This window comes from Pantherophis guttatus, chromosome 5, assembly GCF_059756535.1.
Source record: "Pantherophis guttatus breed Tessera chromosome 5, ASM5975653v1, whole genome shotgun sequence".
In the NCBI taxonomy this organism is placed as follows: domain Eukaryota; kingdom Metazoa; phylum Chordata; class Lepidosauria; order Squamata; family Colubridae; genus Pantherophis; species Pantherophis guttatus.
The window spans coordinates 17304118-17326660 of record NC_142067.1 but is presented as its reverse complement, the minus strand read 5'-3'; the positions used below and the strand labels follow the sequence as shown (position 1 = coordinate 17326660).

Below are 22543 nucleotides of genomic sequence, written 5' to 3'. Positions count from 1 at the left end.
GTAGCTAAAGTGGGATTACAATTCATGATCTCTCAGTTTCAGGACCAATTCTTTAAAATGACTGAAGCAAAGTGGCTCTCATAATTTTAGGGTACTGAAACTAGATGATGATCTGGCTGAACTTTTATGAATTACGTTTGAGAAATCATTTTGAAGTGCCAGATGACTCAAGGACAACAAACGTTTTCCCTGTCTTCAAAGTGTGGGTGGCAGGGAGATTCTGGAGGACACAAAAACAGTCTGTTGGATATTGTCAGACAGATCTAGTTTCATTTTTTTTATTAGCTAAATTCCCTACATAATGGAAATGCTACATAGGTAGTTCTCAATTTACAACCACAATTGAGCCCAAACTTTATGTTGTTAAGCAAGACAGTTATTAAGTGGGTTTTGTCCCATTTTATGACCTTTTACTTAATGGTTGTTAAATGAATCATTGCAGTTGTTAACTTAGTAATATGGTTGTTAAATGAATCTGGCTTCCCCATTGCTTGTCAGGAAAAAAATCACAAAAGGTGATCACATGTCCTTGGACAAAGCAACTCCACAAAGTTCTGATTTGCTAGTGAGTTAAGGTAGATTGCCAATTAAGTGGATTCATAATAGGCTCAAAGACTGGATCAAGAATCTGGGTCGAAGAAGGATCAAACTCAAATGAAGCATTGAGTGGTATCCACAAGGTTCAATCCTGGAATCTTTTTTTCAATGCACTAATTAAATCCTTAAGTGAAAACAGTAAAGGGAATCATAGAAAACAATATAGAAATAAAATTAAAAACAATTGGTTGAGATGAGTAGAATGTCATTTAACAGAGATACATGCAAAGTTCTTCATTTAGGAAAAAATAATAATAATAACTTTATTGTCATTGTACGTGTATACACAGTATACCCATACAACGAAATTCACTTAACACTCAAAGACCAGGTCCAACACACATAACAATCCCCAAACACACTCCCACCCACCACAAATTCCCCACCCCTAAACCACCCAAACATCCACACAACAGACCAAGTTATGCTGTCCAACAGCTCACTGATGGTGGCCCTTTAGTTCATTGTTGAGTGCAATTATAGCTCTGGGATAAAAACCATTCAGAATACATGCGAATCATAAAGAATCATAAAGGAATCATAAATGCAGTTATATGACAACATATCTTACCGTATTAAACTCCTAGTACTTGTGATAAACATCTTGGAACAGTAATTAATTATAAATTGAAGTGAGGTGGCGGCAAAAAGAGGAACATGAATTCTCTTGGAAGATTTTTTAACATTCCTAAACTAAAGTATAGAATAATATTGCCCAGAAAAGTAGTAGATTCAAACAAAGATTAGTAAACCATCTGTCTCAAATATTTTGGATTTTTGTACTGAGCAAAGGGCTGGACTCTATGGCCTCAGTGACCTATTCCAACTCCAGGATTCTCTGACTAGTTATGAGGTCTTGTACATATCTTCCTCCTTTCTAAACTCAACCTAAATATCAGTAAAATAAGAGTTTCCCAGGAGTAGATATCTTTGAAAGACCAACAAACTACATGGGATGCACACCTCAGGAACATCCTTCTTTCTTGCAAATTCTGTCTTTATTTTGACTTTTAACCTTCAGTGGTGAGACCTGTGTAAGGTGAAGATAATGCTAAGCATTAATATTTGAGTATGTTCTCATAACTGAGGGGGGGGGCTCTTCCTTTTTTTAAATTAGCCCAAGAAGTTGTGAAAATGTTATTGCTCATGGATGAGTCTTTCCCTGATTGCCAATCAGAGGCTAATGAGTCAGAACAGAGATAAGTGTTCAACTCCTATATAAACTGAGGATGGTCGAAACCCAGAAACATTCAAAGGAAATAAATATTTCATAGGACAGAAAGTGTCTGCAGTGATTTTAACTATGACAGAACTCTCAGTTTGGGTGTTCCTGTTTCTCACCTGCAACTTATCGGCTTTTGCCACTCCAGTGGATTCACCGATCAATGATGCTGACATGGATTTAGTGAAGGTAAATATACACTCAAAAATTGCTGAAATTTTAGCTGAACTCTAACTTTACTGAACTCTCATTTTAACTTTTCTCTCCTGGACTAGTTTTTCCCCCTATTGATATCAGATTTACCTTCGTGTCTCGTGAGATGTGTCTCATCTTTTTACTATGCTTCGTAGTAAAAGTGTAGTTATTTAAGGTTAGGGCAGTGGTGGGATTCAAGTAATTTAACAACTGGTTCTCTGCCCTAATGATTTCTTCCAACAACCAGTTTGCCAAACTGCTCAGAAAGTTAACAACCGGTTCTCCCGAAGAGGTGCGAACTGGCTGAATCCCACCACTGGGTTATGGTCCATTTCTATATAATAGTCTGTCCTTAAGCTTGCACCATCATTAAAAAAGGCTAAATCTCTTTAGGGGTTCATTTTGCTAAAAAAAAAAAAGTAAACTCTATTTTTCAGGACTTTAACCTTCAAATTTATGGGAAGAATCTTCATGGCCTTCCCCAAAGCTATAGAATGATTTTTGGATATGCTGGGTATGATTTTATGTTATTAATGTCCACATGGACATCAGATCCATCCACAGGAAGGATCTGAGAATTATAGAAGTCCATCAAAATTTCCCTCGCTTGGTTTCTTTTCGTTTTAATTTATTTATTTTTTAAAAAAATTCAGAGTAACTTTACTTTTGTTTCCTATCAGAAATACTTAAAGACCTTCTACCAATCCAACGATGAGAGAAGCCCTAAGATCCGTATGGATGAAAATGAAATCTTGACTAAAGATCTCAAAAAAATGCAAGAATTTTTTGGCCTGAAAGTGACTGGAAAGCCTGACCTGAAAACTTTGGCAGTGATGAAGAAGCCCAGATGTGGTGTACCTGACTTGGGGTCATTTGTTCTTTCAGATGGCAATCCTAAATGGGAGAAAACCAGTATTACCTACAGGTAAAAAGATTATGGTACTTAAAAAATAAAACCAGGTATCAGCTTAACATACAAGTAGGGGTATCGGGGGAGGGGGAGACAAAAAGTCAAAATCGCAATCACATGATTGAATCCTCGCCCCTTTCATGTGTATGTCACATGATTGCCATCTTCCCTTTTTTGAACTTCAAAATGCATCAAAACAAAATATGAGGTTTGATCAGTAGTGAAATCCATTTATCTTCGCTACTGTTCAGGAATGGGAGTGCGCAGGAGTGTGCACGCACTATGAGTGTGCGCGCCTCTTCTGCACATCCGCAGAACCTTCTGCACTTGTATAGATGGTAAAAAACTGGGACGTAATGACGTCCTGGCGGGTGAACGGAGCCTCCCGTCGCCGGCACTACCAGTTCAGGAAGCCGAATGTAACCGGGAGGATATCACTGCTGGGTTTGATTGGTCTTAGCATCCAGTCCATTTAGTGATGAGAAATTTCAATTAATGTTTTTCAAACTTTCTTATTTTATAGCACATTTTGCATTTTCAAAGACCTGTTTAAGACTAGGAGATATTCAGAAGCAGAATCCTGTTTAGTATACCAGGGATCAGCCTGGCCTCTCTCTGACAAACAGTATTTACTTTCTGAAATCAGAGTATGTTTATCAGTCAAATTAAAAGCTTTAACATCGATTGAGCTGGAAGAAGATGGGGGCCATCACATCCAGCAGAATCTCAAAAAAACCCACCTTGTGACTGGAAAAGAAGCAACTTTTGCAACAAATCACTTTTAATTTAGTATTCGTTGTTTTTTTAAAAAAATAAACCCAAAGAGAAACTTCAGAGCAGCAAATTAAATCAGAATCCCAAAAGTGAAAAAGAGATCCTTTCTGCTCACTCGGATCCAAATCATTGTTAGGTCTGCCATTATTATTATTATTATCTCTTTTATTCATTAAACATGAAATTCAGTCAACTGAACATTTAAAAATGTGTCACAAATATGATTGACTGATGCTAATGGTTGATACAAGTTGCTGCCAGTGTCCTAGGTATCAACCAAGTATCTTCTTAAAATATATGATGTTCCGAGTAGAGCAGTTTTTTGCAGTTCCGCTGGTATTATTTCAGGAAGCTGCAATTTCTTGATGTGTTGTTGTTGTTGTTGTTGTTGTTGTTGTTGTTGTTGTTGTTGTTTACTTTATTCATTAAACATGAAACTCAGTCAACTGAACATTTAAAAATGTACCACAAATATTATTAACTGGCACTAATGGTTGATACGGGTTGCTGCCAGGATCCTAGGTATCGATCAAGTATTTTCTTAAAATATATGATGTTGTTTATTTTTATTTTTAATTTATTTTTATATGCCACCCTTCTCTGGAGACTCAGGGCGGCTTACAATGCGTTAAGCAATAGCCTTCATACTTTTGTATATTTTATACAAAGTCAGCTTATTGCCCCCACAAACCGGGTCCTCATTTTACCCACCTTAGAAAGGATGGAAGGCTGAGTCGACCTTGAGCCTGGTGAGATTTGAACTCGCAATAATTGCAGGCAGCTGGATGTTAAATGCTGCCTTAGTAGGAGGCATTAGCCTTCTACGCCACTCAGGCTCCAGTTATATTGTTATATTGTTATATTGTTGATATTGTTGTTGTTGTTATTTGGAAAGAAGCATATTACTTTAAGCCCTTGTGAAGAGAAATTTTGCTAAGGCCTTCCCAGACTCCATTTAATATGATTAATTTCCATTTGAGTCACTTCGGTCTAGTGGTTAAAGCAACAGATTAGAAAGTTGGAAACCATGAATGAATTCAAATCCTATATTAGCCATGAAAGCTGGCTAGTTTGGGGCCAGTTATTCTCTCTCAGCACAATTCACCTCGCAGGGTTATTATCTGGGGAAAACAGGAGGAGGAAGATGTGTTGGATACATTCAACCCCTTGAGTTATTTGTAAAAATAATAAAGGTGGGATATACATAAAATAAATGTTTGATTCAATAAAAAAGCATTGCTTTCTGTGTAAAACAGAGCTGTCAAACTCGCAGCCCACAGGACAGATGCGTCACATGCTGGCCATGTCCAGTTTAGCAAAGGGGGAAAAAGTCCCAATACATCATGTGACGATACTGTGACGACGCAAGGTTGACACCCCTGGTGTAAAAGATTCCTTTCCTGCAGGCTCAGACAGGATTGAGATAACTCTGGAATCCTGGAAAGCTGCTGTGACTCGGTATCTCCAATACTGGTTTAGTTAGACCACTCTTGTGGCTGCCTAATAATTTACTCCTCTTTCATTTCATAGGATTGTAAGCTACACTTCAGATATGCCTCAATCTGATACAGATGAAGCCATCAGAAAAGCATTTGAAGTCTGGAGCAATGTGTCACCTCTAACTTTCACAAGAATCTATGATGGTGAAGCCGATATCATGATCTCTTTCCATACCAGAGGTAACCACATAGGTTTAGCCTTGAGCTGAGCCTAGCTTCAGGGACCACTGTATAAGCAAAATAAATAAATAAATAAATTGCCTAATTGAACTTCTTACTACTTCTACATTTAGACCATGGTGACAATTCTCCATTTGATGGCCCTGATGGAATCCTGGCACATGCTTTTCAACCAGGGAAACACATTGGTGGAGATGCTCATTTTGATGAAGAAGAATTTTGGACAAAAGATGGCCCAAGAGGTATGTCGAAATCATTCTTGAACTGTAAACATGTAGATTACGCAAGGATATAAGCACTTGAAATTTATCTATAGATGCAGCCAGATGAGATGGTAGACCTGGAAATATATGACAGCTTCCCCAATATAGGCTACAATCCAGGGGTGAAATTCAGCAGGTTCTGACAGGTTCTAGAGAACTGGTAACAGAAATTTTGAGTAGTTCAGAGAACCGGCAAATGCCACCTCTGGCTGGCCCCAGAATGGGGTGGGAATAGTGATTTTGAATTATCCTTCCCTGGAGTGGGGTGGGAATGGAGATTTTGCAGTATCCTTCCCCTGCCACGCCCACCAAGCCACGCCCACCAAACCACACCATGCCCACCAAGCCACACCCACAGAACCGGTAGTGAAAAAAAATTGAATTTCACCACTGCTACAATCTCCAAGAAACCAAATGAACAACTGGGAATTTACTTTATTTACTTAAACTGTAAACCAGTAGTTATCGCAAGTAGTTGGCAGTCACTGAGCAGGCTGAATGGTACAGAAATTAGACCCAATTCTGTTTCAAATCCTGCATAGCTTCCCCTCCATAAAGAAGGGTTTTAGTTTTTCCTTTCCCATCTCCTCAAGTCTTCAGATTTATCTCCCAACCCACACTGCCTTCTCTATTGCAGCGACTTTGTTCTGTTGCAAGCAATGGAAATGAAGTTTACAAGCAAAAAGACGAATGAAACATGCTTTAATTACCTATACAATTCATGGGAGGGAACCAAGCCCTTCTCCTTCCCTGTCAACTATGATTACTAAACCTAGATGGGAATATTCCTTTTTCTTTAAATGCTAAATGCTGAATTTTGATTTTTTTTTTTTTAATCTGAAGGAGAAGTAGATCTGTTGTGAATTTGTTGTTGCTTTCTATAAAAAGGATTTTCTTTTTCATTTTTTTCCCCCTAGGCCGCAACCTATTTCTTGTTGCTGCTCATGAGTTTGGCCATTCGTTGGGTCTGTCTCATTCCACGGATGTTGGGGCCTTGATGTTTCCTAACTACTCCTACACGGCGCCAAAATTATTTCGTCTTCCGCAGGATGATATCAATGGCATTCAAGCCATTTACGGTAAGGCCAAGAGAAATCAAATCCTAAATTGAATGGGATGCCCTTAGACTAGAAAGCATGCCTTGGTGAACATTAGTGGCACAGTGATTAGAATGCACTATTGAAGACTCGTTGCCAGGAGTTCGATCCTGACTGGCTCAAGGTTGACTCAGCCTTCCATCCTTCCGAGATTGGTAAAATGAGGACCCAGATTGTTGGGGCCAGGAGTGGTATTCACTTACCTTCACTACCGGTTCACAAATGTGAGTGTGCACACAGAGAGTCAAAAATGGGACATGATGACATCCGGTCAGGTGGGCGGAGCCTCCCACAGCCACCGCTACTGGTTTGCCCGAACCGGATAAAACCGGCTGAATACCACCACTGGTTGGGGCCAATAGGCTGACTCTGTAAATTGCTTAGAGAGGGCTGTAAAGTATTGTGAAGCGGTATATAGGTCTAAGTGTTATTGCTATTTTGCAACTTGATTCCCAAATGTAAATAAATATTTGCCAAGCAGTACAAGCACTGCTAACTGCAAGCTCCTATTCATTTAAGTAAGATTTCCAAAAGAAAAATTTTGGATACCTTGGAACTAACATATTCTTCCCAGGTATATGCCTTAAAATAGTGTAATAATTAATTTCATTATAGCTAAAATTCCCCACTACTAGCAAAGTCACATTTGAATTCGTACTACTCCAAACACTAACATTAAGGTCAGTGGTGGGATTCAAGTAATTTAACAATTCTCTGCCCTAATGATTTCTTCCAACAACCAGTTTTCCAAACTGCTCAGAAAGTTAACAACCGGTTCTCCCGAAGTGGTGCGAACTGGCTGAATCCCACCAGTGATTAAGGTAGCAAATCTTGATAATTACAGCTGTTTTTAATATCTACTTAATAGCTTCCATATCATTTTTTATTATTATTTAGGAAAATCAGAAAGCCCAATACAACCAACAGGACCCTCTACACCAGAAGCATGCTCTGCTAAGACTACTTTTGATGCTGTTACCACCATGCGTGGAGAATATTTGTTCTTTAAGGACAGGTAAGTTGCGTTTTTAAAATACTTCTTATCGTTTGAGTAATATTTTCCCAATAAACAGGATATGACCCTTATATCCGGGGTGTCAAACTCAATTTCATTGAGGGCCACATCAGGGTTGTGTCTGACCTTGGGGGAGTGGGGGGGGGCATGGCCATGGGATATGGCCATGGGACATGGCCAGCTTGATGTCACCTATTGAGGCCCTCTGCCAGGAAAAACAGAGCCCGGGCAGGCCACACAGAGGCACCATAGGCTGGTCCTTCGCTGTTTCCAGGGCAGCCCCGCGGGCCAGATCTAAGCACCCCGCGGGCCGGATCCAGATCGCGGGCCTTGAGTTTGGTACCCCTGTCTTATATTATTAAGATATGGAACTCCAGCTAATTTTTTCCCTCTTTGAAAAGATGCCACATTTGGTAATATGCCACTTCTGTTTTACTATTAGGCACTTTTGGCGTAAGCACCCTCAGCTGTCCAATGTGGAACTGTATTTCATTTCTCTTTTCTGGCCAACTCTGCCTTCCAGTTTCGATGCCGCTTATGAGAACTTTGAGAAAGATAACGTTTTAATTTTTAAAGGTGAGTAATGACAATGCTTTGATTTCCTTATAAATTTAACGAGACTTGCTCTTACCATAAGGAAAAAAGAGTTGTTAGGAAAGAAGGGGCATCCTTTGTTCAATATACCAATGTCTACTTTGTTAATCTTTCTTTTTAGGTTATTCTTGTGTTTCTTAAATGTTCTTCTCTTAGGACCTCTTTCCACATTTAAAAATTACAGGAGACCCCAAAAGAGCTTTTGTTTATGTGGGTTGTATTTATCAATATTTAATCCTATTAACAATTAAAAATGATGCCTTCACTGCCGCTACTAGTTCTCAAACTTGTTTGATGGGCTGTGACAAATGAAGGCAAAAATATACATGTCCCAGGATTATATTGCAAGATCCAATCTAGGTTGGTAAACCAGGATGAGAGGTTTTATTTTCTGAGTTTTCAGACTTGTGCTGGAGCCAGTGGTGAAATCCAATTTTTTTTACTACCAGTTCTGTGGGTGTGGCTTGGTGGGCATGGCAGGGGAAGGATACTGCAAAGTCCCCATTCCCTCCCCACTCCTGGAGGAAGGATATTGCAAAATCTCCATTCCCTCCCCACTCCTGGGGGAAGGATACTGCAAAATCCCCATTCCCTCCCCACTCCTGGAGGAAGGATATTGCAAAAACTCCATTCCCACCCCACTCCTGGGGGAAGGATACTGCAAAGTCCCCATTCTCTCCCCACTCTGGGGCTAGCCAGAGATGGTATTTGCCGGTTCTCTGAACTGCTCAAAATTTCTCCAGAACCTGTCAAAACCTGCTGGATTTCACCCCTGGCTGGCGCCCATCCTCAAGGAACATCTTTGTAGCAGAGTGTGTATTTTAAAACTGTATTATTTTTTTAAAGGATGGGAAATTATTTTGGTTTGTTGGACCTTTGATAGGGTCTTGTGGGAGTGGAACCCCCAATGGTTTTAGAACTACATGTTAAGAAACACTGGTTTATGCTAAGCCATACACCCCAATAACTGGCTTCATTGATCATATTAAGCCAAACCTGAAACACACACACATATCTCACATTATGGTTTACTACACTGTCTGAATTCTTCCCAGTTGGTAAATAGCAATAGCAATAGCACTTAGACTTACATACCGCTTCACAGTGCTTTACAGCCCTCTCTAAGCAGTTTACAGAGTATTGCCCCCAACAATCTGGGTCCTCATTTTACTGACCGCGGAAGGATGGAAGGCTGAGTCAACCTTGAGCCTGGTGAGATTCGATCTGCCAAACTGCTGGCAGGTGATCAGCAGAAGTAAAGCCCTAGTAAGACCACACCTAGAGTACTACATCCAGTTTTGGTCACCACACTATAAAAAAGATGTTGAGACTCTAGAAAAAGTGCAAAGGAGAGCAACCAGGATGATTAGGGGACTGAAAACTAAAACATATGAAGAACGGTTACATGCACTGAGCATGGCTAGTCTAGTGAAGAGAAGGATCAGGGAGACATGATAGCAGTGTTCCAATATTTGAGGGGCTGCCACAGAGAGGAGGGGGTCAAGCTATTTTCCAAAGCACCTGAAGGCCAAACAAGAAATAATGGATAGAAACTAGCCAAGGAGAAATTCAACCTAGAAATGAGAAGGAACTTTCTGACAGTGAGAACAATCAACCAATGGAACAGAAGTTGCCTTCAGAAGTTGTGGGAGCTTCATCACGTGAGACTTTCAAGAGGAGATTGGACTGCCATTTGTCAGAAATGGTGTAGGGTCTCCTGCTTGAGCGGGGGGTTGGACTAGATGACCTATAAGATCCCTTCCAACTCTGTTAATCTGTTACTGCACTCTAACCACTGTGCCACCACCGAACAAATTATTCAGAACGAACTCATAGCCTAGTCTGACTTCGTGCTGGCATTTGTTTAGCGTGACTGGAAGGCAGATAACTCAGTTCTTGTCTTGTCCTGGCCTCCCTCTGCCTAATTTTCCAGCTTCTCTTCTGGTTTTTCTCTATATTTTATCAAGATGGCTCTGCTGCCAATGAGAACTGCATTTCAGCCTGCTGGAAAGATTTAAGCCAGATCCCAACATCCTACAGCTGCCACTTGTTCATGTTTTAAAAAATTAGGATGGTGTCAAATCCTCAGAGAACAAAGGATCTCCCTTCTTTACTAACAAGTATTTATTGCTATCAATAGACACACAGACCCCTGAGCTATGAATGCCCACATGTAGAATTTTAAGCATCTAAAAAAGCTCCATCTTTCTTTTAAAACCAGTATCCAGTTTCTCCAGATGCTGCAAGTAACAGTGGGAAACATGACAAGGCTCAGAAGTGATCATTCTTTCAATATTGAAATAATGTTTTTCTTAACCAAACTTGGGGAAAGTCTAGAGCTGAGGTGTCAAACTGACAGCCCACGGCCCAGATGCGTCACACGCTGGCCACGCCCACCCCCGGTTTCGCGAAGGAGGAAAAAGTTGTGATACATCACGTGGTGACAACATGACGCCACAGGTTTGACACCCCCTGGCCTAGAGTCTCAAGAAATATGATTACGTCTAATATTACTTCTTCTCTTTTTAGGAAACAAATATTGGGTTCTAAGTGGATATGATGTCATTGGCCAGGCTCAAAGTATTTACAGATTGGGATTACCAAGAAATGTGAAGAAAATTGATGCTGCATTCAGCGATTCAGAAACTGGGAAGACCTATTTTTTCATTGGGAACAAGTATTGGAGGTATGGATCAGTGTTCTGCAATCTTAATACGACTTGCTTACAATGTTGTTAGTCTTAAAGTATTAATCTTTAAGAAACAATATATAATGGAAATGTAGTCTATAATAGTGTATTGGTAATCAAAAGAGGTCAAAATCTGCAAGATGGTGGGTATGCATTGTGATCCAAGCCCAAAGCCTCTTGTACATCAAGAGAGCATGAAAGTATAACATAGATTTTCTTTGACTAGGAACATCTGCTGCTGATCCAATCAGCTGCTATTCTGGAGGAACACAACCAAAGAGAACATGCTAGAGCAGGCCTGTCAAACTGGCTGCCCATGGGGCAGATGCGTCATGCACAGGCCATGCCCATCCCGGCTCCGCAAAGGCAAAAAACATCGCAATAGGTCACAATATACCACGTGATGCAATCGAGTTTGACACCCGTGTGCTAGAGATTCTCATGTTTCAGTTCTGCTTACATTATTTGATGATATAAAGCAAAGCATATTTCCCATAAGGTTCTTTTAATGCTTAAATGCAAATGTGTGAATATTCTACTTGAATATTTGATTTAAAGGCAATCCAGTTGAATTTGTTTAGGGTTTGTTTTTTTTTCAAAGCAAAAGAACCCCAAATAGAATAAAATCATGAGCTTTCGACTCATCTGAGTAGAGAGAAAAAAAGAATTTCCTATTTGATTCTGGAGTCCAAACAGATTTAGTAACTGAATTTGGATATGCAACTTGGTTAAATCTGGAAATCCAAATTGAATGAGATCACAACAGATGGAGACAGGTATTCCCTGATTTTCCCATTCTTCATACCTAATTTTGGAACAAAACAAAACCTTCTCAATTTCTTCTTCCATTTGAGGCACTTCCAATGATGGCATTAAACAAAGGCGACTGGAGAAAAGGAACAAGTGTTTTCTATTTGCCAGTCCGTTCTCAGGATAACAGTCTCAATCTTGACTGGCTCCCTGGGATTTGGAAAGGGGTCCCATTCAAATGTGTCACCCAAGGTCATTTTTGTCATTTGAAAAAAAACACCAGATTGGACTCAAGACTGTTAAATGAATTTATTTTTCAATGAAATCTGCTTTAAGCACAATTAACCTCTTCAATGGGAACTAAATCCAGTCATTTTAAGATGGACTTTTCCCACATTTCTTCCAGAGGTGGTATTCAGTTGGTTCAGACTGGTTCGCCCGAACTGGTAGAGTAGATGTTATGCCATCCTATTTAGCCATGTTTTCGACGCTGGGCACATGCTGGAAGGCGCGCATGCAAGCAAAGTGCATGTGTGGAAGGCCGGGTGCATGCACTGAAGGTGTGCGAGTGCATGAAGCGAGCATGCATGCGTGCGGTAAACCGGTGGTAACAATATCTGAAACCCACCGCTGATTTCTTCATGGCAGGCAGCCTTTTTTGGCTTGTGGCTGTCCTCATAATTCAGAAGCTGAGCTAGGTTTTCATGACTCAGAAAGTGACTGATTCTCTGCACCTTCTTTAAAAGTACTACAACAACTAAACATCCAAAATTTGCAAGTAGTTTTTGAGAACACCTGGGTGAACTTATCCAGCATGGGAACTTTTCAGGGTCAGGTCCGCCTTTGAGATGTTCAAGCAATATCAGCACTGTAAGATAAACTGCAGTGTTAAAAAAAAAAAAAAAAAAACAGAAGGCAGCAGTGGGAAATCTTCATGGATATGCCCATAAAGTAATTTTTTACCTTAGAGAGAAAATTTGAGTTGAGTTGAGGAAATTTTCATTTCCTGTATTTCTTCAATTGATCATTACAACTTGAATCCTTTTTCCTTTAATTAAACAGTCTTCTATAATGCATTTCAATAATGACATTTGTAATCTCCATTCAGATACAATGAAATGGAAAAAAGCATGGAAAAAGGATACCCTAGAAACATAGCCCAAGATTTTAAAGGGATTAAACCCAGAATTGATGCTGCTTTGTATGAAAATGGTAAGTAAATGACTCAGTTGTTATGGTAGAGAAACAAGGTTTATCTAGGATCCAGGTTGACTTAATTTTTATTTATATTATCATCAGCATTATTAAATTAAAACTTGGACCACACGTCTAGTTTTTATCCCAGAGCTATAATTGCACTTGTCTAGTTTTTATCCCAGAGCTATAATTAGTTCAACATTGAACTAAAGGGCCACCATCAGTGAGCTGTTGGACAGTATTATTTGGTCTGTTGTGTGGATGTTTGGGTGGTTTAGGGGTGGGGAATTTTGGTGGGTGGGGGGGTGTCTGGGGATTGTCATGTGTGTTGGGCTTGGTCTCTGGGCGTTATGTGAATTTCGTTGTATGGGTATACTGTGTAAATACATACAATGACAATAAACTTTAGATATATAAACGTTTTCTTCCCAGTATAATAGAACATACACAATGGGTTTACACACTGCACTGGGCATTATAACTTTTAAACCTTCTGCATTTAGGAGGCCCTTCATTTTAGATTATGTTCTTAGTAACACTCCTTTAACCATTTTGGATTTTTTACTTTATCTTCATTTTTAAAAAAATCACATGAGACTTGTGGCACGCTAAAGACTAGAAAATGTTAAGTGTACAAAACATCTATCATCTATTAATTCAGCAAATAAAAATAAACGAAGCCTGTATCTATATTCATGCCTTAAATCTAAATGTTGCTGAATCATAGTTTGTGAAATAAAATACGAGCAGCCGTGATCTAAGGACTAAATCACAATTGATTGGATTCATATGGTGCATTGTCATTGTGGCTTAATATCTTGTATGAACTCAAATCTTCTTAAATAGCTCAAATCTTCTTAAATTCACATTAGAAATCTGTAAAGAAAAAGTTATCTTTAGATCTGAAAAAAACCCGGTTTTTTATTTATGTTTCTTTCTTTTTTTCACCCCCCAGGATATATCTATTTCTTCCGAGGAACAAAAGTGTTTCAGTTTGATCCTAAGAATGAAAGAATTGTTCGGCCCATTCGAAGAAGCAATTCTTGGCTGAACTGTTAAAGTATTTAATCAATGCTACCTAGGGGTTATAACTAATTCTGATTTACAGGCATCACAGAATTTAACAAGCTTGACTGAGAATGCAGTAATAACCTGTGGTTTTGTATTTAATATAAATGTAAATCAACTTTGGCTGATTAACTACATTAAACACTAATATGTAAATGTAATCTATGCTGCTCATTGAATAAACTATTTCTTGTGAAAGATATGATGATTGCTTCATTTGTTTGAACGCATGCAAATATTACTACATATTACTACAGTATTACACAAGAATTACATTGCTGTACTCTGGAGTAACTAATTTAAGAAATTTATAAGGTGAAAAAAAAAAAAGCAAAACCAACAAGATCAAGTTATAGATCAGCATGAAAACCAAATAGTTGATATACAATTTACAGAAAGGAAATCAGGATTGCGATCCAACCCACAAAAAGTCAAGAAAAGAAGAAGCAGGTCTCATAAAAACAAAAACTTTTAAACTAAACAGTGTAATGCCAGTTATTTAAGAGATGATTGAATATATGAAAAAATAATCGGCAAAGTATTGGTTTATATTATCCTGAGGAGAATGACAGACCTCTGCAGTGCTGTATTTTTGGGATGTGAAAAGGGGCTTAAACTGAATGGATTGGAACTATCTTTTTTTTGGATTCTTTGATAAATATATTACGTTTATCTTGAGCCACAAGGCAAGAGTGTTATGGAATTGGGGCATGCAGATGATCTGGCTGTTACCCTATTACGGTGGTTGGAATTAATAATTTGGATAAAAGACACCTCTACAGACACTATATGGAATACAAATATAAAGTCACTCGGGTGGTTGTTGTTTTTTTTTGGAAGATATTTGCTATTGATGGGGGCAGATGGTAATGGAAGATACCGAACATACTGTTGGAATTAGGATGTGATGTTACCCTAACATGGGTGATGGAGTTTACTATCCAGTTGAAAGACAGACATTACAGAAGATATTATATGGATTACAAGCCTAAAATCTTTTTAAGAGGATTTTATTTACATAAGGGAATATTTTTTAGTGGTGTGGGCAGAAGAATAAAGATGCTAAGAATTATTAAGTATGGTAGTCTTGTAGGAAAGTGGGTGGAGACAGGTTAGTTTATTGATTTATTGAATGTTTAGTTTAAGAAAAGGGATATTATGTTTAGATATGAATATATGTAAAAGATTTGAGTTAAGAGATATAACGATGGGGGTGAAGGAAATGGGTAGACTATGAATTGAATAAATGTTAAATTAGAATTTATTATATAGTTTTATAGCGGAAGGCTTTGAAATGTTATATTAATATACATAAAAGATTTGATTTAAGAGATATATGTATGGGGGGTTAGAAAAAGGGTAGATTATGAGCAGAAATCGCTAAACTGGGAGATATAATAATATTATTATGCTAAATTAGGAGTTATTATATAATGTTATAATAGAATGTTATTTTGAAATGTATAGTATAAGGGGGATATGATAATATTATTAGAAAGAAAGGGTCAGCATATGGGGGATGGAGTAAGGGGATGGTAAAGTATTATATAATCTGTTATGAACTTGGGTTTTACTATGAAGAAGTCACAGGGAGAGGGGAGGGGGAGGGGGGGTTAGGGAGGAGGGGGGAAAAAGGGGGGGGGAATTTGTATTTGAAAAACTTTTTCAATAAAAAAAAAGAAATTTATAAGGTGCTGGCTAAATTAGCCTAAAGCACAAAAAAAGAGAGAAAGAAATAATATTTAACCATATTAACTTCCACCTATAAAACACTTCATTTACCATGAATTGATTTGAGAAGTCACAGATCACCATTGAAAATGTTAATTCACTTCACTGCATGTGAGGCAATATGAGAAATTCACATTTGCTGTTTGATGTATAATATTAGTCACAGATGTAAAAAATTCCGGCAACACATTTTCATAACACAGTCATCCAATTATGAAGTACATTTATGAATGAGACTTTCAGCCATCCTGACTTTCAGGATAAAAACGTAACTAAAATATTCTGCAGTGTACCTCATATACTACGTACTTTATACTATGGACTCCATAATAATACACATTATATCACTATTATTTCCACATCACAATGAATCCTGTAGAATTCAGTCTGTACATTTAGGCCTGTAGGAAGAAGGCCTCTTACTGGAAGAAAGTGTCAATAATGTCCAAAGTGTATTTTAGAAAAAATAGAAATATTGGGAAGGTAAAAATTCTGGATTAGACCAGACTCTTATCAATCAGTACTTGTCAGGTATCTTTAGAGATGCAATTTTTTCAGGAGGCAACTGGACTTTCTTGTTTTTTCTTTACTGAATCTCTACAGACTTTTAGAGATGCAACACGACATTCTGTGTAGGGCAAGCATTTTTAGAAGAATATAAACAGCTACAAGACAAAAGTGCCATCAATTCAGTGATGACTTCTAGTGACTGTTTACATATAACCTCAGAGTTTCCGTGGTACCATATGAAAGCAGTTTTCCAATACTGATCAAATTATCTTCATATTTTCTGAATGCTTTCTTGCCTTTGGGAAGGCCTTTCTGTTTTACTACCTCATTCTCATCCTACCTTAGGGGACTGGAGGGGACTCGAGGCTAAAACATATAAAGAACAGTTGCAGGAATTGGGTATGTGTAGTTTAATGAAAAAAAGGACTGGGGTAACATGGTAGCAGTGTTCCAATATCTCAGGGGCTGCCACAAAGAAGAGGGAGTCAAGCTATTCTCCAAAGCACCTGAGGGTAGGATAAGAAGCAATGGGTGGAAACTAATCAAGGAGAGAAGCAACTTAGAATTAAGGAGAAATTTCCTGACAGTTAGAACAATTAATCAGTGGAACAATTTGTCTCCAGAAGTTGTGAATACTCCAACATTGGAAGTTTTTAAGAAGATGTTGGATAACCATTTGTCTGAAGTGGTATGGGGTTTCCTGCTTAAGCAGGCGGTTGGACTAGACTTCCAAGGTCCCTTCCAACTCTGTTATTCTACTCTATTCTATTCTACCTCATTCTCACTCTACCTCATTTGGGGGCACAGGGCCTTTCAGAGCTTTAATGATTATGTGGAGAAAAAGGATGTTATTGACCTTATTTATCTATCAATTCCATGTCCCATGAGCAGGGTGGCTTCATGTTGTCCTCCCTTTATATAGATCTAGTTCTCACACCAGTGACAAAACATGGGACCAAATCTGACTATTGCAAAAACAAGGAACAGAGACAAACAGGCCTGTCCCATCAAAAGCAGGGAGACAAGCCATCTGTCACACAGAACAGGAAGGAAAAGGAAATGCAAGACGTTTGGAGTGCAGAAAAACAAACTGAGGGCAGTACTTGAGTTGCGACAGGGGCTGAAATTCTTTAGGTTATGGCTTCCTAACTTGCTACAATATTTATTATTTGTTACTTCTGGTTGTCTGGGCTCATACTAACAATTCACAAATGAAGGATTCCATCAGCTTGAATATTCATTAGGTCAAACTCTAATCCTATTTCTTGGAGGGAGGATTAGTGAGCATTGAAGAGTGAATAATTGCATTAATGTTAGGAAACTGCCAGCTATGATGGAAAGAGGGGTCAAGTGAGGGCCTAGCTTGGAGTCATTGCATTGCGGCAAGTGGCATAAAGCTTTACCGCCTTCAGGAGCCATGAAGCCTTATCTAGTCATTCCCAGGGGAAGGCAAGTACTCTGGTGAAATTCTTGTAGCAAAAGTGGTAGACATAAAGTTACTGACTTCAGCTATTCATGTGTGGCACTGCTGGCTGCTTGAACCTGGCAATTAATGGCTATAAGGTTAAAGTTTCTTTTTGCCTCTATACGCCCTCATCACATTTCCAGAAATGCTAAAACATGGCTAGGGCTAAAAATTTTTAGACTTATCACTTTGAGAAAAGTCTGCAGAATGAAAAATGTACGTTGGCTACAGCTTCCATGACATTTTTGTACTCTTACTGTAGATTCTGCTTTAAAACCAAAACAGCTGTGTTTATATCACATTCTTGGCAATAGTATGGTTTGTTTGGTTCTGCTGTGTGTGTTGTGTGAAACTTTGTGATCATGGTTTATTCAGCATGCCCAAGTTAACTGAGAATGATCACAAGTGGGACTCTCATTTTGAAGAAAGGTACACAGGTTTCTACCACAAATCACCATGCTTTCAATTATTTTGTCTCCAAAAGCTTTATTTATAAGCACTGGAAAACGAAAACTTAATAGAATAGAATAGAATAGAATAGAATAGAATAGAATAGAATAGAATAGAATAGAATAGAATAGAATAGAATAGAATAGAATAGAATAGAATTCTTTATTGGCCAAGTGTGATTGGATACACAAGGAATTTCTCTTGGCGGATAAGCTCTCAGTGTACCTAAAAGAAAAGATACATTCATCAAGAATCATAAAGTACAACACTTAATGTTAGTCATAGGGAACAAATAAGCAATCGAATCATATTAGGAAACAGTCAATATAAATCATAAGGATACCAGCAACAAGGTTACAGTCATACACTCATAAGTGGGAGGAGGTGGGTGATAGGAATGATGAGAAGATTAATAGTAATACAGACTTAATAATTAGTTTGACAGTGTTGAGGGAATTATTTGTTTAGCAGAGTGGTGCTTTATGATTAGCATATGATGATTAGCAGAAAGAAGACTTTGTTAGTAGTCAGACATACCTGTAAAAAAAGAAAACAACCCAGCAACCAAAAACCTTTGGCTTACTTTCATCTCCAGTTACGTTTTGCACCAGCAAAGAAATACAATTTTATTGTATTAGAGCTTGGCCTTAAACTAATTTTAAATATGTTATACTTGTATAGAAATTATTGTTTTATTGATTGACATTTTGCTCTCCTGGATTTTTTTTCACTTTGCATGCAACTACTTTTTTGTTGTTCACACAACATGCTTTAACCAGGACAGCTGAAAACTGAGCATTCATTCATACAACATAATAAATTTTGCTAATGCTTATCTTGTTTCAGTTTTTTAAACTTAGTGTATGTTATGTAAATAAAACTGTTCTGTTAGTTGTAAACCTGCAAGATAATCAACAGTTATGCCAAGACTAGTGGTGGGATTCAAATATTTTTACTATCAGTTCTGTGGACGTGGCTTGGTGAGTGTGGCATGGCTTGGTGGGCGTGGCTTGGTGGGCGTGGCAAGGAAAGGTTACTGCAAAATCCCCATTTCCTCCTGATCAGCTGGGACTTGGGAAGCAGAGAATAGATGGGGGCAGGGCCAGTCAGAGGTGGTATTTAGTACTCAAAATTTCCGCTACCGGTTCTCCAGAACTGGTCAGAACCTGCTGAATGCCACCTCTGGCCAAGACATCCATGAGGGAGAGTCAAAAAAGTCAAGATGGCAGCTATGGAAATATAGAGGCCCTTTTGCCCTTTTACATGTGTTGCTGTGTGAGCTGTGATGGCGCAATGTTAGAATGCAGTACTGCAGACTAACTCACTGCTTACTCCAGTTCAATTCTGAACGGCTCAAGATTGAAGTCGGTAAAATAAGGACCCAGATTGTTGGGGGCAATATGCTGACTCTGTAAACCATTTAGAGAGGGCTGTAAAGCACTGTGAAGCGGTATATAAGTCTAAGTGCTATTGCTATTGCATATAAAAAATAAAAGCAGGGTTTCAATCACGTGGTCATGTCTGGTATTAGATTTTTTTGGGGGGTCTTTATGTAGGCCTCTGGACATTAGTCCAACAACCAGTTCTCTAGAATAGAAGGTATTTAAGCCTAATCTATCAGAGACCCACTCAAGGCTTCAACACCAGCCAAGGAAAAATGTCTCCAGAAAAAAATTATGTTTATAAGGAACCCAGAGTTGCTTTCTCACTCATGAGGAGTTCTGCTTTTGGCTGTTTAAGAAGGGTCTACTTTGTTTTGCAGCAAACTCTATCTCCACCCTCTGACATCTGTGCTTCTTGGTTTCTATGTTAAAACAACTCTTCACAACACCTCACTACCCTCAAAGGATCAAGATTTCCTTGGTTTGCCTCAGGATTTCTTGGAGCAGGCATTTTATGACTGACTTGCAGCTCCTATTTCCAAAAAGAAAGGATACAGAGCACAATTTATTTTCTTATCCATCAATGCTTAAATGCTTTATTCGTCCTAACGCTCCTCATAGAGTCTGGTTCTTCTGTGGTCCGAAAACATTTTAAAATATTGGTATATAGCGTACGCCTAATCAGGAAATGGCAAACTGGCTCATGGAGATTACAGGAGTTAGCTTTCAACTGAGACCAGAGGTCTACTTATTAGGAATAAATCCTGGGGGTATAAGGAAAATAGACTGGTATCTTTTTATACATGTTACCACTGCGGCTAGAATTGCATATGCGCAATTTTGGAAAGGGAAAGAAGTACCATTGGACCAGATGATTATTAAAAAAAATGTGTGGTGTGCAGAATGTGATAGATTAACATATATTCTTAAAGATAGACAAGAATCAATTTTCAGTCAAAGCTGGGATAAATGGTACAAATGGATAGAAGTGAAAATGCCATGAGGTAGATGTTAGGAAAGCATATAGCATAGATTTGTTGATACTAAGCTAAATATATATAAGGTAATACTAGATGTAAGAAGATGTGCAAGATGCAATGTGGAAAATTTAATCGAAGATGTAGTATGATGGTATGTAATGTTACTTAGGAACTGTATGTATATGGGGGTTGAATAAACCCTAGTTGTATGTATGTGATTTTGTTTTGTTACCGTCTTCTTTTTGTTTTGTTTTTTGTCTTCAGTTTATAATATTTTTTTTTTAAAAAAAGGAAATGGCAAACTGATTTGGGAGTGTATTTAAGGTAAGAACAAAGAATGGGGTCTTTTCTGGCTCTTTGGAGGTCTAATGTGTTTACTAATCAGCAAGGCATGTTATGCCATTAACCAGATGCCATGCTGCAGGGGTATAAGCTGTTGGTTAGGCAAGAACTATAAATGAAACAAAACAAATAGAAGTATTGCCTCAGTGTGATGAAACACAGGGAGACAGGAAAATTAGTAAACAGTGTAGCCTTCTACATTTACAAAGAAAAAAAAACCCGTGTGGTTTTGCTTTAGTCAAGCCATTAGTTTAGCATTTTCCATACACGTTTCAAATTTTTGAAGAGTGTTATCATTTTGAAGACTTTCCTGGGACATGTGTCTTATTTGACCTTAGATACACAATGTTTTTCTTTAAATCATTCTCTGTTTTTTTTTAAAAAGGATATTTTTATGTCTTTTTACTAAACTATGAGTTTGCTACAGCTTAAAGGAGGCCAAAATACTATAAAAGGATATCATGGTAACATTTCATTTAGGTAAAAAACATCACCAACATCTCAAAACAATAGTTAACAGGTCTGTCTTGACCACATAGGGGAATTTGAGGTTTGCACATAGCTAAAATTTCCCTTTTATGCTTTTTTCTAATCTTATGACCTTGGCTGATCTCAAGTTTGGCTACAGGCCGCGAGTTTGACACCCCTGACCTAACAGAATTCTCCCACCCAGCCCCGCATCAGGCCATATTAAAGGAGTGATTCAGTGGTGGGTTGCTACCAGTTCGCCCCAGGTCAGGTGAACTGGTAGTGGCGGTGGCAGGAGGTTCCGCCCACCCACCTGGATGTCTCTGTGCATGCGCAGAAGCATTATGTGAGTGTGTGAGTGCACACACAAACTGGTAGCGACTGAAATTGAAACCCGTTATCGGAGTGATTGTTGGATTAGGATCTCGGTGGCATGGTGGGAAGACGCTTGCCTCTTATTCAGAAGGTTGAGAGTTCAATACTAGGTAGGGGCAGATGTTTCTCTCTCCTAGGGCGCAAAGAAAAAATATCTGCTGTGAACTCTGCATGGCATCAGGGAGGGCATCCAGCCAGTAAATGCTCAGCTCCATCCAGTTGCCCCAGCTCTATCCTGAATTAAGGGATTACAGGGTCATAAAAGGGAGTTTGTATTGTTAGATTAGGATCAGCTGGGAAATGCACTTTGACTTGACTCAATCAACCAACTGTTATGTTAGTACCAATCACCTGTCTCATTACCAAGGCAGAGTTATAGGGTCAGAACATATTATGCTGGTATAATTTCTACCACTGTGTGGAAAAAACATGTTAAACCAGCTATCTGGATGTGCCCTTTGATCATTTGAAGTTTATCTTCCTTATCACCTCTGGGTTTACTAATGTGATCGTTTTAGCAATAGTGCTTTATCTTATATACCACTTCACAGTGCTTTACAGCCCTCTCTAAGCAGTTTACAGAGTCAGCAAAATATTGCACTCAACAATTGGGTCCTCATTTTACTCACCTCAGAAGGATGGAAGGTTGAGTCAACCTTGAGCTGCTCAGAATCGAACTCCTGAAGTGAGCAGTGAGTTAGACCTGCAGTGCTGCCTTCTAACCACAGCGCCAGCACAGCTCCATCACTTTAGATGGTTTCTGTCACGTTTAGTGTTACTAACTTGCCCA

The 22543-nt window shown here is 38.6% G+C and overlaps 1 protein-coding gene across 1 annotated transcript; it reads left to right on the top strand.

Annotated features, from left to right (window-relative positions):
* The first annotated feature begins 1900 nt into the window (after positions 1–1900).
* On the top strand, positions 1901–14242 carry LOC117660852 (interstitial collagenase-like). Its single transcript, XM_034409167.2, has 10 exons — positions 1901–2008; positions 2695–2939; positions 5229–5377; positions 5491–5619; positions 6558–6719; positions 7635–7752; positions 8195–8328; positions 10876–11032; positions 12894–12997; positions 13938–14242. Exons 1-10 carry the CDS (start codon positions 1901–1903, stop codon positions 14039–14041), a joined length of 1410 nt encoding a protein of 469 aa, XP_034265058.2. The 3' UTR covers positions 14042–14242.
* Positions 14243–22543: the final 8301 nt, after the last annotated feature.

Bases quoted from the DNA above. Each gene is read 5' to 3' on its own strand.
- LOC117660852 (XM_034409167.2), top strand. From the start codon at position 1,901: ATGACAGAACTCTCAGTTTGGGTGTTCCTGTTTCTCACCTGCAACTTA. The intron at 11,033-12,893 runs GTATGGATCAGT...ATCTCCATTCAG, and splicing joins ATTGGGAACAAGTATTGGAG to ATACAATGAAATGGAAAAAA. The intron at 12,998-13,937 runs GTAAGTAAATGA...TTCACCCCCCAG, and splicing joins TGCTGCTTTGTATGAAAATG to GATATATCTATTTCTTCCGA.